The 19,913-nt window shown below is 40.2% G+C and overlaps 2 protein-coding genes across 4 annotated transcripts in view; both read right to left on the bottom strand.

Moving 5' to 3' along the window:
- Window positions 1-592: 592 nt before the first annotated feature.
- On the bottom strand, window positions 593-9,439 carry phlda1 (pleckstrin homology-like domain, family A, member 1). Its single transcript, XM_041780910.1, has 2 exons — window positions 8,784-9,439; window positions 593-4,213 (listed from the first exon to the last, which is right to left on the bottom strand). Exon 1 carries the CDS (start codon window positions 9,261-9,263, stop codon window positions 8,814-8,816), a length of 450 nt encoding a protein of 149 aa, XP_041636844.1. The 5' UTR covers window positions 9,264-9,439; the 3' UTR covers window positions 593-4,213; window positions 8,784-8,813.
- Window positions 9,440-17,072: 7,633 nt separating this feature from the next.
- nap1l1 (nucleosome assembly protein 1-like 1) overlaps window positions 17,073-19,913 on the bottom strand; it is a 52,964-nt gene continuing 50,123 nt past the window's right edge. For all 3 annotated transcript variants that reach the window (XM_041780632.1, XM_041780630.1, XM_041780631.1), the window contains one exon: window positions 17,073-18,797. Coding sequence is in view for 2 of the 3 variants with exons in the window: in XM_041780630.1 (XP_041636564.1) it covers window positions 18,759-18,797 (39 nt within the window). In the remaining variant the exon portion in view is untranslated. The remainder of the gene's footprint in view (window positions 18,798-19,913) is intronic.

Here is a 19,913-nt window from a genome sequence, read left to right as displayed (position 1 = left end):
CTCTTAAAGTTACAGTGACAGCTGTTCAAAGAAGCTGACTCTAGATAAAAAATTAGCTGAATGCTTGGAGCGTAAGTGCATGATGGTTTTCAATTGCTCTTTTGGACTGCAGTACAGAGGAGAAGTAGTGTTGAGCACTGGTGAAGAAGGTGACTTCTAGGTCCAGATTTTAATATTCATTGAGACAATCTGCCTCCTGACACAGCAATGTTCCCCTCCAGCAGCAGCAGCGGCCCGTCATGTGTCAGAAAGGATGCCGTCATGTGCACCGCGTTTAATTGAATTAACTCGGCTTTAGACAGGAGAGCGGCCGGAGCCACGCGTGCATCTGACATTACGTGCTGGCACTTAATCTGAGCGGCAACAACTGGTGGTGAAACCCAATTCTCCTCGCTGCAGCTACTTTTAGAGCAGGAAACAGGAGGTGAAAGGTTCAGTGGTTGTACAGCATGAAAGGCTGCAGGCCGACACAGCAGCGGCTAGTTAAAGCGGTCACTCGAATGACCCCCTCGACCCTGCGGAGCTGTGAAATCCATCTGTGCACAATAAGGAAAGAAACCACAAAGACACTGAGAGTTGTTTTTGTCTTTTTTAATGGAATGTATCTTTTCCAGGTATGAAAATAGATCTCACGTTGAAATAAGAAATCAGACAAGGGCAGAGCTATAACTGTGAGTGTAATGATGGCAGCAGGCAGGCATGTCAGAGAAGCATCACACCAGTCGCATTAGATAAAGGGCACAGCTATTACCCCGAATGGGAGATGACAACAGCACCGAGGCATGTGTTGGTTGGCTGTGATACACGGGCGAGAAGGGGAGAACAGTGGGAAACACTTCCAGACAACATGAAGCTTTGGTAAATGAAATGTGTTCAGAAAGCGAGGCGTTCTCCATCATGAAAACAACACTGAGACAATTTTTCAACCTTAGCATGTTTCACAGCAATTGTACACTTTAGTCTCTGCTTTCTACAAATAATTTACCTCCCTTGCAGAGTTAAATGAGCAGTTTCCTGACAATTTACCAATGACAGAGCTGCAGCAAAGACCGAAATAACCTGATTGGTTGTTGCACAAGTTAGCTGGTTGATAAGTCTGTGGTGGCTCAATTCAAAAGCAACCCTAAATATGGAGGCCCTAAGTGGATATGAATCCATACATTTTACTTCACTTCTCATTTATATCACTATCTACAGATTAAAATGTTGGTTTCCAGCAATACATACTGAATTTCTTGATCATTTGAAACAACAACCAAAAGACTCGACTGACAAGAGCAGTCCAAAGTCACTTCTTGCTTTCTGCAAGGCCGTCTGGCTGCAGACCACAACTCTCAGACCCCTGCCTCTGCAGAACACCAGAAATGCATGAAAAAAACTGTCAAAATAAAAGCAGATTACACTTCTGGTTGGGGTTAGGGTAAGGCCTAAGGTTAGGTTAGGTAAGAATTAGGGTAATGGAAGGGTGGGTTAAGAGCTAACCTGACCTGCAAACCTAAATACAAAACATTTAATATAGCTGGTACAATTTGAAAAAAAAAAGCTTGTCCAAAGCTAATGTAGCTTAATCTAGTCATGATAACTACTTCTACACTGGCAAATACTTTGTACAGCAGTGCAAATAATGTCTCTGACAGAAGTGGTGTCTCACAGTGGTGGTCTGCAGGAGGTGGCATCTGAGAACATCGGTCTGCAGCCAGACCAGAGCAACCACGCTCTCATTTGGGTGGAAACAAGCGTCAATACTGAGTGGCAGTGGATTGGAAAACAGCTTTAGCAATGCAAAGCTATTGCATTACATTTTGTTCTTCGAACTATTTTAAAATCATAATAAATAAAGGAGTGTTAAAGAAGAGATCTGTTGCTTTGAGCTGAAACTAGAGAGCAGTAAAGTGGTCAAATGTGTGTTGTGTTTCTGAAGGCTTTAAGCCAGCGATCACTCAGTGACAAGAGCTGTGGTCTGCCTGCCTGTGAACAGTCGTCACACATTCAGTAACACAATAATAGCATTTAAAACCGATGCACAATATTGGATTTTTGCTGATGTCAATATTTACAAAATTGTTTTAGCTGATACCAATATCAATATGACTTTTAAGGAAGATTTTTATAGAAAAAAACATTAATGGTAATTGGCATTAATTGGCTAATATGAAAATATCTGCCGATAATATTGTCAATCCTTCATTTAAAAGTTAAGATCCAACTCATGTAACTTGGTTTAAACACACACGAGGTATGTGTTACCTGTATATGACATCTCTGGCCACCTATAAAGTTATTTTTTTGTATTCAGACTTTTAAAAACCATTAAACTGTACGGTTTTTGTAATTTAAGTTTTTAAATCCCAACTTTTCCCATTCACTTCCATTCTTTTTGGCTGTTTGTTTTTACCCAGAAAGAGGCATGACTGGCATTATTGGGGCAAAGTGCCTTGATGGATTGCTCTTATCAATGTTTGGGATTTGCTCACTAGAATTACTAGTCTTTTAAGCTCACTGTTCATATTTCTTGTCACTTTAGGTCTGTAAAAATACTCTGTCTCAGGTGTAACATAGCCTCCGTCCACTCATAGCCACTGAAGCTCAAATTAGTGGCTATTGTCTTGCTGCTAAAATGTTCTTTAACCTAAGTATAAAACAGCATGTATTTAGATAGCATCATTAAGCATGGTTGGCTGGTATAATGATCTAGAAAATGGAGCAAAGGTTGTGTCAGGTTATGACAATTTCAGACTGGGTGCATGTTTGCTGTATGACAGCTGTGGCACGTGAGCACAAGCTTGCACCATCACCTCAAAACAAATACCAAACTGGACTTTGAAAAGCACAGACTAGAAGAGTTACCACACTGTCTTTATCTTGTCTGTGCATAATGCTGAAAATGTCAATGTCTGCTAAAACAAGGTAACACTCTAGTGCCTATTTTTGCCAAGAGACGCCAACAGCTCGGGGTAAAAATAGGCAAGCTTTTGATTTTCTAGATTCTCCACATGTGAGATATAGAAATAATGCTGGAAGTCTAAAAGCCCTGACTTGTCAGTGTGCACTCTGAAATGTAAATCAAGCCTTTATGCAGTAATTACGTGGCTACAAGGAGGATCAAAGGCCGGTGGTGCCAGCACTGCTGATTCTGTGCAAACCAAGCTATTAATGGAATCAGTTAAGCTGTCATTAGAGTAGCTGGACCCCTGCAACTGCATATTGATTGCCTGTCACTTCCAGATCATCACTGTCAAAACAAGACATACAAAAATGAGAGCAAACTGGTGAATGGAGCATGAAAAATGTGACCTATGTTGCAGTGTTTGACAAAAATGTGTGAGAAGGGTTAAAAAAAAAAAAAAGTAAGTTAAATTGGGTATGTATGTTATGTTAGGATAATGAAAGGGAGTAAACATGTTATGGTAGCAGAATTGTCAATTTTATGGTTGAAAGTCTTGGACTTTCTTGTATTGTTTTGTTACCATTGTTATAACTGTGGCCAATAGAGGGTGCCACCTAACAATAAGTGACGATATGAGTTAAATGTCCTAAAAGTTGCTTGCATGGATGAGCTATTCAGCAGATAACAGCTGAAATAAAACTTAAGGTAATGAAAAAACTCAAATTTAAGACTCAAAAGAAGATAAAGCTTAAAACAATCATTATTAGATAAAATGATGTAAAATACTGATGCACACATCGGAACATGAGTTGTAGCTGTTAATAAATCAACATGTCAGTAGCTCACTGTATTTGTGTCAGTGTATTGTAGTGAGTGAAACTGCACGAGAGAGAGAGAAAGGTCTGGAAATGGTTCTTTGGTTCAGTTGAGAAACGAAAATATGAATGTTGAAACATTTAACTGTGGTTAAATGACAATAAATCTTCCGTAAATAACTATATGATCGCAATTTCTCTGGACTTTTGAAGGTTAGTAACCGTCACATTTTTCTTTATCCACTCTAGCAACAACCACACTGAACATTCACCAACAAGTTAACATTTGATATAGAAAATATATATACACATGTAATAAATAAACCCATCGCACTGAAGAATACAGATGTTTTCTCACATGCTTTTAGTCCATCAGTCTTTGTGAAAGAAGTCTCTGTACTGAGAAGGGAGCGAGGGGGCGCTGGTATGGAAGAGGGGGATCCAGGAGCAAGGAGCAAGAGGAGGTGCAGTCTGGCTCGATATTCGTCCTCCGGCTGTGTGTCCAATTAACCTGTGGATGCAATCAATTAGACGGACTGCAGAGTGATGGAGCTGACACACGAGGCAAACTGTAACATGAAACATGGACTCAGTATAACGGGACCTCCTCAGGGTGCTCTTTCAACAAAACAAACCACTGATGAAACCCATACTGACAGAGAAAAGCAGGATTGTGTGGAAGATATTTTAGTCCAGGAATTTAAAGAAGATAATTGGTTATTAAATTTTGCATTGTGAGTATAAAGTTGAGTATCTGAGGTTGAATACAGTTGTTGCAAAAATAAACTATAGAAAGAAGGGATATTATTGACACAATATTGGTACTGGCAGATATTGGTGCTCTAAACACTGTAAACTGCAGCTCGTTAGATTTTCTGCTCTCAAGAAGAATATGTTTTTCTGTTATTTCGTGCTCTTTTCAGGAAACCCTGAAAGCCTGTTGTTTAATATAAATAATGCCATTTGAAAGCAGGGCACATATTTTTAATTTTGATACTAGTGTTGTTTAAATTAGTTTGTGAACAGCAGATCTGATATCATCACAAATCCAGTATCATACGTCCCTAACAAAAGGTTTATTTTTTTAGTATTTTGAGAATTAAGTCAGAATTTCCTTAATTAATTTGAATTAGTGTCCATGTATTATGTACTCACCAATAATGCTGATTCACAGATAAAACAGGGTCAAAACCATTGACTGTAGATTAAAATGGACAGAGCTACAGCCACCTGGGAGTGAAGCCAAAACATTTTGGGCTCTTCCTGCACACTGACTGCAGTACATGTTTAAAAAACACTGTTTCCTTCACATTATGGATCAGTGACAGCAGTCAAACTTCGCTTCCTGGTTTCTAGAGGGAAAACAAGCCCTAAGAATAAATGGTGGTAGATCAGAAAATAGCGTTAGTTACCTGATTGTACACTACCGTGGAGTGTTTGGGCTTCAAGCTCTTCAAAGAACACTATTTAGAAAGGGTTTTACATGGTGATTTTCCATTACATTGAATGGCTTGGCTATCCTTGATTTGTCTTGGTTTGCTTTTCCACCACAGCCAAACTGCCTGTTTGAGGGCACGCCCTGTCTGTGTATGCAGATGATGTGCCATGGACATGCCTATCTGCTAAAACAAGGTAAATGTAGCACTCTAGTTCCAGCTTATTTTGGCAGAGAGACGCCCACAGCTCGGGGAAAAAAAGGCAAGCTTTAATAAGTGCTGTTTTGTTCTATTGGTAATCCGGAAGGTATTTCAAAGTTTGGCAAAGCAGTTGCTACTTTAACACGGCTGTGAGGCACCCCAAAATTATGACGAACCGCTGTGATGTCACTGCGGTATGCGTGGACGCAGGGCGGGTGTACTTGGCCAAACTACTGATGGAATAGCAAATCAGCATGGCTTGGTTTGGACTGAAGTAAGAAGTAAGAGTGGAAAGCCTCAAAAGGAGTGTAATGGCATTAGGTAGAACTAGAGAGGAGTAAGGTAAGCCCCCTGTTGACTGACTTTAAGTCAGTGATTGCATTGTGACAGCAGGAGCTGTGGTCTACCTGTCTGTTCAGAGATTCTTCACACATTCAGATACATTAAGGGCATTTTTGAAGTTAATATCCAACTTATTTAGCATGGTTTAAATACACAAATAAAGCATGGGATGTCAGGTTATGACATTCTTGGCCAAAGTATGGGTTCATTTGCACAGTTTGATGGAGAAAGCCTGAACATAACTTTGTTTATTTTATATTGCTATAAATCTGGTCCTTATTCAAAACTGACTGTTGAACCATAAAGTTTTGTATTTTAAGTTTAAAATCACACAAGAACTTCTCTTTCCCATGTACTGCTATTCATTAAGACAGGGCCAAGGCATCAAACAACAACAGATTATGTTTTATAGCTGTACAGATCATCCTGTTATCTCAGACTAACACAGCTGGTTTACGTGGGACAGGCAAAAAAAGTCCATTGGTGTTTATCACAGATAAAGCAGCCTTTGTAGATGAATGTGATTTCTATTTGGTTAAATACTGATGTTATTTTATGGATGGTTTATGAAGTGAATGTATCTGATGCTTTAACAGTTTATATGACATAAGAGAGCTGTATGTGAGAGTTTGTCACGTTGACAATAAACTAAAGGTTTAAGAGCTTAAGCAAGAAATCCTGATCCTGTTGACCTCATTTTAAAAATTGTCTGCAGCCAATAGAGTTAATGTAATAATAAGTAAATTACTCACTAAAATACAGAGAATCAACAGATCTCAGGCTTTGTGTTAACAAACTTCACTGTTAAATAACTTTCACATCCATCACTGATGTGTGCCTTCAGGTTGTACCTGAAATCAGGTCAGCATAAACATCAGGAAACCCAATATGTGGCCACATATCAGTGTCAATGGTCCAGGAAACAGTAGTGGATCTCTATTGAGTCAAAATATCCTTGATTTAGGTGGATCTGGGTCTGTTTTCTCTTGTGTTCACCCACTCCTCATGGAGCTAAAAGTGACATTAACCCTCTTTTGTGAAAGCTCAGATAGGTAAGCTTGGCATCCCTATGGAAGGGTGGGGCTGTGCAGGTCTGTTATTTGGGACCCTTTCCAACTATTGATAATGGAAATGCGAATAAACGCATGCTGTGCTGTACCAAACTGAACCAGACTGCTCAAGTGAAACAACCTATAATAGAGTGCTATTATCATAAGGATGTGGGTCAAACTGTAAAGGTGCAATTAATGTTAAATCATTTTTTTCTGACATCCAGAATCTGTCAAAAAAAAACTGTCCAAGTGCTCATTTTCTGTTTTAATTAACTTGAAATAGGAGCAATGTAATGTTAAAACTGACAGATCTTTTGATAAACGAGGGTTCTCACAATGATCTTTACCACATTAGCAGACTAAAGGAGGATCGGTGACAGAAAGCATGCCAAAAAGTGGGCACTACTGTTATTAACTTTTCACAACAGTAAGTTTCTGCTCATATGTAATTTAAAAATGTGTTTCAATCTGGAGAGGTTTATTATAATTATATTAAATATGTGTTATGGTTAGCAGAGGGGGCATTTCGATTCCAGCCTGCTCCCTTCTGTGCATGGACTCGAGCTTGTTTAGCGCTTTTATAGTCGTCTGACTTCTCCCACCCTTTCACAATCATTAGCACGTAAGTGGTCATCAGTATTAACTATCAAGTGCATCTATACACATTCACACACCACTGATGCAGCAGTGGGAGCAATTTGGAGCTAAGTATCTTGCCCAAGGACACATCAGCATGTGATTGTAGGAGTTAGGCATTGAACTCCTGACCTAATTGAGAGATGGACAGCTCTACCTGCTGACCCAAATATGACCACAGTCATCATGGGGGAAGTTTTGCTTTACTTTAACACAACAGTGGGAGATGGAGACGTGCCGTCCATTGTAATATAGAGTCAAAGGTCAAAAAGTCACAAAACTAAATGTATTCTTTAAGACAAAAAAGATGGTTAAAGCCTTTAAATCCTTAAAGAATAAAAAAGACATAATGTAAGACTTCAGTGGTCGCTGCAGCTCTGCTTCCCAACAAGATATCTGTCAACAGGAGCCTTAATATTAAGAAGAAACGTTAATTGAAAATCTCTCAAGGCCTTATAACTTGTATGTGCTCTTAAAATGTGTGAAATGTGTTTTGATACAGCATCTTCTTTGACAATTTGTGCTTCTTGAAGATTTTTTGCAGATCCAGTATCAAAGATTTCAGCTCATTAATTATCATTAAAAGTGAATATTCATATATTCAATCACTGCATCCGCATATTTAGTGCTTGAAATGTGAGTCTGACAACAAATCCCCACGTGGCACAGAGATCAGCCTGCATGGGAAACGTTTCTAACACACAGAGAAAGCTGCTTATTTCACCAATTTACTCTAAAACTGGTGAGACAGACAGCTTGGGTGTTCAGCTGGGGTGAGATGCAGCTCACACTGTTTGTGATGAGGCTGAGACAGCAGATATGGGATTCATATTTGCATTAACTCACAGAATCATGGCATTTACTTCACCGTTATTGATTTTTGCGCGTAATCTGTGCGTCTTTATGCTTAATTGAGTCATTTATATGCATTTTGAACTGATATCTAATGCTGACCTTACCATTTTGCCTCACACATATGCACAAAAGTGTACTTTGAAATTCTATTTTATATCAACAATATACGTATATATCGCCTTTTTGCCTAATTTTCATAGTGAATGTTCCAGATCTGCCGATTTCTGCGCGTAAAGTCATACATATTAAATTCTTTGTGTGAAATGTCAAACCTGCCTGGGAATGGATATCCAGCATGTTTTCCTGCACGGGATTTCACCCTCATCAGACAGTCCATAACTTTTCTATACGCAAAAATAATCCACATTTTGTCCACTTTTGGAAAAGTAATCTCTCAGTGTTTGATCTGTGAGGACCGTGGTGGAATCAGACGTCCTCGTTCAAATATCCAGGGAATAAAACATCAAAGCAGGGTCCATTATTATGCGAGGGGATCCCCAGGTGGTCCCTGAACCTGGGGACCCCCTCTTCAATTACGCTCTCTCTGTGGCTGTCTTACCGCTGATGGCGCACCATCGTCCGCCGCAGGTCACGCCACGTTCGGCGCGCTGCGGAGCGTCTTCTGTCCGGGCATCTGCACGACCAACAGCTGCTGCTTCTGCCGGGTGGACTTCACAGCCAGGATGGCCTGCCGGTTCTTGTACTGGACCATCTGCAGGGTGATCTCCGCGTTCCAACCCTCGTCCTGTGGGCACCTGAAGTCGATCTCCTTCCCCTCCGTCATGACCACCGTGAAGTACACGTACTTTCCCTTCCGCTCCACGCAGTCCACGGTCTTCATGTTGGCGAAGTGCAGCTCCTTGGCTCTGTCCCCGTGGTGCTGGTGCTGGTGCTGCGGAGGGTCGTGCTGTTTGGGCGGCAGCAGCAGCACGCCGTCCTCCGTCAGGACGCAGCGCTTCTTCTTCCACAGCTGCAGCAGACCATCGCTCCTCTTCTCCAGCAGACCCTCTTTGAACACCTTCCTGCCGTTTTCCAGCATCTTCACCAGGCTGCGAGCTCCACGACTGCTGCTGATGGGTGGTTGGGTTCACGGACGGATGTAGAACAGGACGGTATCTATCCCGGAGCAGGTGGAGGCATGGGCAGCTGCCGTGACTGCGGTGGTTGTAGCGGTGTTGTTGAGGTGTCGGTGGTGTTAGCGGTTGTAGTGAGAAGGCAGCCTGCCTGTCTGCCTGTCTGACTGCTGCTTGCCGTGTGTGAGGGAGGAGGAGGGGTCTGCTGGATGTGTACCGCCCCCCTCAGTGACACCCAGTCTCCTAAGACACTGACAGCAACAGCCCAGTCAAATATTATTCTATAAGAATGGCAGCTACTTAATAATGGTAGTTTATTATTTTGAAAAATACCGGGAATACAGGTATTTTTCACGTTATACTATAGGGGAGACCAGGGCCAGCTGTGCCCTTCTCTAAGCCCCGCCCCCCTTGGTTACTGTTGCTACCCCCTTCAAGCTTTCATATCCACAGTGCTGAATACCTAGTTTTCCACTGTGTAAGTCGGAGGTATTCTGGAGGAAACACTATGAAATTTGTAGTAAAACGTGTTTGAAAATATCACTGGAGAGAGAGACATCTACAACACACTTTAGAAAGCTACATTCATTTGTTGACAGGGTGTGAGCAGATACTAGGGTTACCAACCATCCCTTAAAATACAGAATTGTTCGGTATTTGACAATTAAATGCAGCGTCCCATTTTGAGGCATCACAGGATGCAATTTGTTCCGTATTTTTATCCTTAACGGCTACCCTGCCACTGATTGGTTAACTTCCGTTGCTTTCATCAGTTGAATAGGTCAACTAAGACTTAGAACCAATCAGAGGCAGAGGAAGGTGGGTCTTCTCTTTGCAAAACATGGAGTGGGAATAATACTTCAAACACTCGCAGCTGGTGCGATTATAGACACACGGAAGTGAGCGCGAGAATTAAACACTTGGTCAGACAGCAGCGTGAAAGTGACTAAAGATCCAAATGCAGTTTGTGCTTTCAAGGAGCACAATGGGCTAACAGATGTAAAAAAAGGTTCCAGAGAGTAACTCAGACTCAGGACTCAAAAAAGCCAAACAGTGGTGTCACAGTTCTTTTTTACCCAAACATGCCCTGAGACTGATAATAACAGCTTTTAAAGCCTGTTTTGATGGGAGTTCAATTCATGGGACATCATGAATCATCAAAAACTTAATGAATCATGGCGTGGCTTTGGATGCCATGTGTCCCCATGAGAAGAAAACAACTGTGTTACGAGTTTAGCCAAGCTGAAGTACACTGCATTTATTTATAAATCAAATAGTCCTTGAAGAAAAAAATATTTTACCTAATCATTTTTGTCCAGATTAAAACTGTTAGTAGAGATTCCTGAGTGTAATTCATAAAAATGTAAAAGTTTAAAGTGTTTTAAACACTAACCTATTGATCCCTATATTCAATATTTTAAAAATGTAATTAATATCTATCTTAGAATATAAAATGGACATATGACAAATATTTTAGGGAGGGGCTTAGCGATGGGTCAATTTCTATTTAGTGTTGGGTGTAACGTGGTACAAAGTAGCACATTACTGTTGCTAATTTAGCGATCACATTTTTTTATATAAAGTAATAAACTCATTACATGCATTAGTGTAAATATTTCAATTACATGTAAAGCAGGAGAAAACAAATCAAGCGCCCCTTGTAATGCATGCTGATGCAACACTTGCGGATTCAGGAACATTAGCGCAAGTCCATGGAGGAGGGGAAACAGCAAAGCAGTTCAAATACTAACAGAATAGTCTAAAGAGAAGAAAATATTTAGAAAACAGTCCTCACAGGGTCATTGTGTCAGCAGGTAAGATGTAAGCCTGATGTACTCCGTACAGTGTAGCTAACATTAGCAACTAGCTTTGCCAGCATTTGTTCCTCTTCAGATTAATATTATGCTTTGAAACGTGGCCTATTTACGCATTAGCAGAGTAGTTATATGTGAGTTCAACCCTCAACACCCTACATATCACTTTATTTCCATTAACTACTTAAAAAACTGTCATATCGCACTGTTCCTACAACATGCTAACTGCTAAGCTTCTCATGCTAGTGCTAAGTGCCAGGGGAGAGCTCAGACAGGAAGGCAGCAGCCATTAACTGAAGCTACAGTGGCCTCTAGTGGCGGGAGATTCATTACAGTTTAAAAGCACATTTAGACTAGGATTTCAAGCCTGTGTTTACAAAAAATATATACAGTGCTTAACAAATTTTTTAGACCACCTGTCATATTTGTCTCAGAGACCATCCAGCATCATGAAGTGCTTTAATGCGGACTATTTCATTTTCAGTGAGCTCTCCACGTTTGACCATTTTGAACAGAAACGAGGAATTTCAAACTGAATTCACCCAAATTTGAACCGGCTCACTGGGCCTCTCTGAGAAGTCAAAAATTAATCAAGCATAACATTCAACCACTAAAACTCATTTTTCTGTTCAGGAATGCAAGTTAATAACTATAATTTGACATATTAAGCAAGAAATATTAATGTGCTTTACTGTTTTTTCAGGGGGTTTTTTGTAAATCAGTCAATTTGAAAATTCATGGATAACAATAATAATTATATTTTAGCATTAAAAATATCATTTCAGTTAAAGAGCTTCTACATATTGGTGTATTAACCATTGCAGAAACATAAAAAATGATTTTGGTAATTACCAATGCTGTTTATTTAGGGCAGCTGTGGCATAAACCTTACTTTGGGTGGTGGTCTAATAAATTTGTTAAGCACTGTAGGTAATTAGTTTAGCCGACTCATTAATCTTGCACCAGCTAAATTTATAAAGGACTTTAACTGCTTAACCCCGCGCATCTCTAGTGGAGATATAACAATACTTTGGATTTGTTGCAAAGAAAGGACAAGAATGTGATGGTGAAGAGTAAACAGAAATTACTCACTGTCTCCTGTGAACTCGGCGTCAAATCTTTCCAAAAATCTGCAAAGGCAGCACGCTGACACAAAGCTAGTAAAGTCTACGATTAAAAAAACCCAGAACCAGAGTGAAGCTCAAGATAACTGCATGATGCGGTCACCTACCAAGCAACCAAGGCTCGATTTTCAACGACAGCTACAGGTAACTACAAAAGCTGAGATAAATAGGCTTATTGCAGCAGATAGCAGGGTACCTGCAGATCTTGGAAAAGTCTTAGTCTTAAATCACATATTTGAAATTCGAGACCATAAGAAGTCTTTGAGGCACTTTGAGTGAGACATGTCCTTATCCAATCTTTGTTTTCTAGCCAACCTTATATGACTTTAATCATCTTCCCCCATAAATTGGTGCATCAATATTCTCCAGGGAATTTAGTGTTAGATGTTCAAAACTTCCAGGAGGAGGACCACTCTCTGTGAAAAAATAAACCCGGTACTGTTGTGAAACACTAGCCCATTCTCTTACATCTGGGCTTCTAGGTTGCCCTCTTAAAAAATTCTCACAGCCCACCCTTACTCTAACGGATCTTCCCTGATAAAATGTATTAACCTGGTTTTAAAAGTTAAACTCTTTAGAATCAGCTCACCATTCCTGCTCAGCACCAAAAATGTGTTATGATAAATAGCAATATGCTGTATATTGATGGAAAAGAGTCATTAAACTTGGCAGAAAACACCTAGTTTGGACATTTACGACCAAAAAATCATTTTGCCCTATACCATTTGACATTTCCTAAACAGTTCATTTAATCAGAGAAATTCAGTCCTGGTCGGGTGTACTGAGAAATCCCATTCCTCTTACTTTTTGACAGTGCAAAATGTGGTATAAATCTTTCTCAGTTCAGGTTTTATAAAGTCTTTAATTTGATTTTAAAAAGCGTGCAGGAACCCTGATACATTGAGGAGAAAATGTTCTTTACCATGGCCTCGTTCTGGACATATTTTTCTGTGATGAGCTGTTTTGGTCTCATTTTCACTACTCTGCTGTTACCTTTCTCGTCATAAAGAGCAGAGAGGGAAGACCTGCAAGCACTGTGACATGTTCAGTAAGTTAGCTCGCTAAACAAGAGTGACTAACTCTGTTAGTATGGCTGAAATCAGCAGCAATTAACCACTGAAACAAAAGCTGGAGTGAGAGACCCTTAGTAGTAGTAGTGATATCTTGGGTAGACAGTAGAGATTGTCTTGATTTTAAAATCTAGTTACATTGTTTGTCCTGGCACCGGTTTGTAACGAGGTTCTACCAACAGAAGCACATCTAAAACCTATTTGCTAAATAGCAAATGTCCAGACACAGCACTGAGTACTAAGACACAAAAAGTAATTTCCACCTGAACCTAATAACTGGTTGTGCCACCCTTGGCAGCAATAACTGATCTCAAGTGTTTGCGATAACTGGTGATAAGTCTTTCTCCATTGTGGAGGAATTTTGTCCCACTCTTCTTCGCAGAATAGTTTTTAACTCAACCATATTGGAGGGTTTTCGGTATAAACTGCCCTTTTAAGGTCACACCACAGCAAAAAAATTCCAAACACAGAATAACCTTTCCAGAAGTAATTACAGGTTTAAGTAATTTAGCACCATAAAAAGCCCTTATTTTGAAACTAAATAAAAAAGCTGGTGGACTTCCATACAGCAGTAAGGTGTACTTCAAATAAATATAGCTGTGTTGTGGACAGAAATTGAGCATTTCGTTTCAAAATCTTAGCTCGATAGTTTCAGCAAAGTAAGAGGAATAAACAAGTGGCCCATTTGCGCCACTTCCTGTTGCCATGAAATGATGATAAATGTTTGTATGTAGGTGTGTTCAATGTCATCTGTCATCTTACCAGAAAATTTTGAAGGATTCAAAATAAATGTCCAGAAGTTATTTCAGTTTAAAGTTATTCAGCACAATTAAAAAGGCCTTATGTTGCAACTAAGGTGAAGCTGTTGACTTCCTGTTGGGATATGGGCATGTGTCCAAGAGGCTTTTTTGTAGGTGTCTTGATGGCATTTATGTAGACCAGAACTGATAAGCTCAGGCTGAATGTTGTGCAGGAGCTGAATATTTTAAGTGATTCTTAAAATTCTTAACCTGACACGCCACACATCCATCTGGGAAAGCTTCAATAGGAAACGTTTGAGAAAAGGCAGAGGCTTTGAAAAAAACTCAGAGTGTGATTGGATGAACGTTCTGTCTGTCACATCTCTACGGGCCAATAAGAGCAACAAAACACGTAACGTAGCTGCTATCAAGCTGTGCTTGCACAACTACTGAGGAATAGCAAAACATGGCGACTACAGACATGTAAGTACTCCACTTTGTCGTTTTTGAAAAGAAAACAACCCACTGCTGTTCTTTGCTCTTCTTTTAACAAAGAAATGTCAAGTTCTGATAAAACTGCCGCTTTAGCAGCTGCACCTGAAAGTACTGCCCCTCGTCACTGATTGGTCCTGTCACTTTCTAGCCGGGCCCAAACGCTTCAGACGGGAGCTTTGCAAGATGGATTCACCAGTGAGAAACAAGGAAACGGGCGTATCCATCTGCTTTGCAAGGTTATAAAATTCTAAAGTCCATCATAGAAAGTCCATGATTAGCCCTTTAAAAATGTTGAAAACCCCCTGGCAAAGTTTGCCCTTTTTGATCTCACTTCCTGTACATATTTTTAAAATACAGTATATTAGTTTTTTTGTCTGTCTTGATAGCATGTAGCTTAACTAACTGAGGGGCCCTGAAAGGACATTTTCACCAGATATTTTCTATGAATTTAACGAGGTTCTGGGTGTGTTAAGGCCTCTAAATTAGCAATTTATTCACTGAAATATTAAAAGAATTCATTTAGTTTCAATAGGGTCCTTGCTCTGAGGACCCTAATTATCATAGGAAAATGGAGTAGTTGAAATAGTTGCATGCCTACTTTGGGCTTCCATACACACTGATAACTGCAAATACACTCCTTGTTTTCTTTTCAGTCAAACTGGTTGTCAGAATTGATATAAAAAGGCACAAAAAGCTCCTTAAATTTAGTTTTATTTACTTGAAAGGAGCTAACTGGAGGCGTATAAATAGATGCATGAAGAAGCTCTATCTGGCTTCTTTGAGTGAATATTTATTAAACGAATTACACTTAAGTCAAGGTGAATTGATCATATGTTAATGATGAGCAGTAGGAATTCTCCTCACATCCTGCATTAATTTATGCATTAAATCACAATGACTCATGCTCTGTTAGGCCTTACACAAGTCTGTTATTTTACCCTTGTAAAATGTCACTTTTATTTTAGTCTGATCTTGAATGCAGTCTGTTCTGTTATTTCAAAAGTTATTTCAAAAAGGATCAGACATCACTGCTTCCTTTGTCCAGCGCTGCTAATATTATGTGATGTTTGTGGCCGTCTCCTGCATGTATAAACAGCCCAGAATGTTCTGCTGGTTCAGAAACACCCATGAACACTGCAGGCTTGTTGTTATAATTACTGCGGTGTTACCATCTGCAGTTTAACCGTCTATTTTTAGAGTTTGTCCCTGTTGCTGCCCTCTCTGAGGTGAAGTCTAACAGCTCTGTCTGTGTATGTGTGGTATTAATGTGGCCCCTCTTTATTTCATTACTAACCACATTCCCCATGGAGGTCAGTGGGTGCCAAGTGGTGCGCAATATGACAGCAATGGCGCCCTCTGCTGGGCAAAAATTGAATAGGTGTCCAAACAAAGATACTATGACCAGCAGCTTGTGGAGTAAAAATACTCCCAAACAAAAAGATTCTAGTGTATTTTAGCTAAAGCAGTATATATATATTTTTTATGGTGTTTATAATTCTTTCACTCAGTCTAAAAACTTAGACCCTGGTCTTATGGTGACTGAAAAGGACAATTACAAAAGAATATTTTCTTTAAAATATTTACTCTTTCCTCTTATCCTGAGGAATCCCAGCCCATTCTTTTTGGCCAATCCTTCAAGCACCTGCAGATTTGATGGTCTTCAGTTCACTGCACAGATTTTCAACAGGATTCAAGTCCAGGCTTTGGCACCTGATTAAAGAACTACCTCCAGAAGACCAAAGTTAACACTGACTGAAGAAATACAATGAAAAAATCCACCAAACACAACTTTCCTTACTTTTGTGCCAAGTTTTAAAAGGAAAGAAAGAACAAAGATGATTTTAGAAATACTCTTAAAAAAAAGGGGGGTATTTAGAATTATTCAAGCCACACTATCAAGGACGTTTAAATCAAACCTTTTAGGTGCTGTCATAATGCTCAGACTTTTAGTGGGTGAAAGCTGCCAAATTCTGAGGCATTGAGAAAAACCTTAATGAGCTCATTAAGAACCAAGGCTTTCACAGCACACAGAGCGTATTGGGAATTGGTGGATTTTGTCATCCATCAATGCCAAATTGTATTTTTTGTACAGGAACCCTACATCCTATCCATAACATCCACTCACTATAAGAGCAGTCAGATTCCCTTATCCTCGTTACTGCTTTTCCACCGAAGCAGCGCCAGTGTTCCTCTGGTCCAAGAGTCATTGCCATGCTACAACCCATTTTCCTGGCCCAGAGCCGATGATTTGGCGATGGAAAACCAAAGAACTGGTGCTAGGTCAGGCTCTAGCTCCGAACCAGTAGGCTTGGTGGAAAAGGGCATGTGGTTCACCTCTCCCATCCTCTTATTCACAACTTCCCTTGACCCTGTGATGTTTTTTCAGTAAGGGAAAGTGCATGAGGAGTTTGGGAGTATGGTATGGGGGAAAAAACTCAACTTTTGACTGTGCTGATCAAAAAGAGAGCTATACAAGTGAAGTTCAGAGTGCATGAAAATGGATGAAAACACAAACGAGTCGACCATACTAGACATGTTTAACCAATTTATTCATGAACATACACGTACAGTTATTGAGTACATTAGTATTTTTGTAGCATAGCATTTTGCCTTGACAACAGCTGCTCAGAAGGACCCTACAGAAACCCTCTCGCGTCCTATTTTTTCCTGCTGAACGTGATGTGAATACTCCCTGCAGAATGAGAAGTACCCTGCTCTCCACAGTGGACAGCCGACACTGGGCTGCGTTCACGACTTAAAATCAAAAAGGCATTGAAGGATGGACAGGGAGGGAGGAGGGCGGGCTACGGTTTCTTCTCGGTGCCCCTCCTGGCGTTAAGTATTGCTCTGACATGCTTCTCTGTGGCCTTCTGGGTAACAAAGGAACAGGGTTATGGAAGTTAAGGAGGGTGGTGGGTCATTGGCCGACACGGCGGCCTTATCACACATCCCCTCGGTTTCTTTCACAGTGATTCATAATGGAGTGAGACCTCGGGGGTCTGTGAGTCACATCAACGACACAAGAGGTAAACTGATAAGAAAAAGGGGTTTGGGGGGTGTGTATTTCCTCATCTTTGCTGTGCTACATCTGCCCTAAGCCTCTCTGAACAGGCCAAGTGTGCCACACCAGGTGAAGACACTGCTTCAGAACCAGTTAGCACAAGTTGGACTCTCCACAGAGCGCCGTTACAGCACCGCCCCCCCTTTTTGTTACACACGGGGGCGTGAAACAAAAGTGCTGCTCACAAGGAATACTCAGACAGCTAACCGATGACAGGACGCCACTGGTACACCACATGCTAGTACAAAGTGCTATAAAAGACGACAGCGACGCCACTGCGAGCCTACGAGGAGCCTGAAGCACTGATTTATCGTATCGCCGTCCCTTTTCTACGTTTTTAGCATCCCCTGGAATGTTAAAGAGACTTGACTGGGCTTAACCGAAGCCCTGGGAGCGATAAATCCACTTTCTGTCAATTCAAACGTCCAGTTATGGAGAAGAGGAGCCAAACCGACGCTGCCAGCCAGCCTGCTTACTGGAATGTATCAAGAGCGGAAAGTATTTGAGCACAAGTGGCGCAGGGAAAACGCCAACTCCAGATCCCATGCTCAGCAAGATTAGATAGTGGAATAGACACCCGGCTGCTCGCCATACGTCCGTCTCTGCTCCGGCGCTCCACCTGGAAATGCTACAGTGCTTTTACAAGTGCTAAAGGCCCCACTAAGAGTTAAAAAACAACCAGAATGGACCAATCCGGAGCTTTGGTAGGAGGAGGAGAAGAGGGCTGGGATTATTAGAAATCGACGAGATGTGCAGTCTAAACCACAGCTGTTGTCTAAGAGCAAATACAACAAAAGACTTCACAAGAACCCAAACTAGTTTTTTAGCAGTGAAGAAACAAGTTCATGCTGTTCAAGGGAGATTTTTTTTCCTGTAGTCTATCTAGATATCGTACAGAGAAGGAGGAAGAGAAGGAAAAAACAGGTCTAGTAAAATACTATGTATAATGAGCAACACAGCTCCCAGTATATTACCATGAGTTTTTGTAACAAAAATCTTGAAACTTTTTTTTTCTTCAAATTCTCTACCAAGAAAAATACAAAACATTATAAGGCGGTAAGTAACTATTTTTTTTTTTAATCTTTTTTTGTTTTGTTTTGTTTAAGTTTTTGAAGCCGTTACAGTGCAGTTGATCCTCAAGGCAGCCGGGCCGGGCTTCACTGCTGCTTACACTCAGCTGGGGGGGCTGCATCCTTCTGGAAGAGACCAGAGGAGGGAGTGGGGCATGGTTAGGATGAAAACACACTCAAATCTGGCTAATAAAATCAGATCTACACATACAATGTTCATTTAAACAACTGAAAGACGATTTAACACAAGCAAAAATCAACAGATATGATGTGGAGATGATGATAAATCCAGATCAGACAGACTGAAAACATGGACTTTTGTAGTTGCATCCTCAGGAATGCAGCGTTAACAAGACTGCGCAGGTGTTATTCCTTCATAAGGTGTTCCCTTTTCCCTTTGTGTAGTGAAATTTACACTTTCAGTCTACAATTCATGACCACTCAAGATTTGTCACTTTCAACAAGTTTATTAATGACTAAATATATACAACTTCTGTGCCGTACTGAAAAAAGTTCTCATTTTAAATTACAAGGTTGTCTTAATGTCATACTTTCAGACTTATAAACCATACATTTTCAAAGAAAATATTTCCTTATTATCAAAATGAATGGTATTGAAAATAGGGTTGAATTATTTAGAATAACATCAAATACACCATGACTGTTGAGTGGTCATAAGAATAAAGTGTTATTTTATGTTCGACTGTTTTTATTGGCTCTTGTTCGGATTCTCTTACCACATTTTACCGCTTTTGCCATTCTGTTATTGTTTTTTTATCTCACATTTATTCCTCTTTGCTCTCTTTTTAATCGCTCACATCTTCTTAAATTTTTGGCCCTCTCAGTTAAAACTGAGGTAGCCAGGTTCCTGTGTTTTTATGTTACCTATGGTGACATGTGATGTCTGGTCTCTCTTAGTTTGCATGGTATCTTTTGATTTCTGTTGTTGGGTTAATATCCTGGTCAGGGTTTTTCTTCAACTTCTTGAACTGCTTGGGTTCTGTTGTTTGTCTCTGTATTTGAATAGCACTTTCAAAAACAAGGGCTTTAAAGGAACCCTGACATGTGCAGTTATTAACAGTGTATAGTTTAAAAAAATCCTATTGCACACCTTGACTTAGCGCATTCATCCACACTTGTAAAAAAAAAGCTCCTGAAAATGTCTTGTACCTTTCTCTGTGAGCTGCATATGTCAGCACATTCAAATTCTTCACCCACTTTTAACGCTGAGTTTTTTTTCCT

The sequence above is a fragment of the Cheilinus undulatus genome, linkage group 23, assembly GCF_018320785.1.
Source record: "Cheilinus undulatus linkage group 23, ASM1832078v1, whole genome shotgun sequence".
In the NCBI taxonomy this organism is placed as follows: Eukaryota; Metazoa; Chordata; class Actinopteri; order Labriformes; family Labridae; genus Cheilinus; species Cheilinus undulatus.
Note: the sequence above shows the minus strand (reverse complement) of the source record. Positions and strands in the feature narration are given on the sequence as shown.

Bases quoted from the DNA above. Each gene is read 5' to 3' on its own strand.
- phlda1 (XM_041780910.1), bottom strand. From the start codon at position 9,263: ATGCTGGAAAACGGCAGGAAGGTGTTCAAAGAGGGTCTGCTGGAGAAG.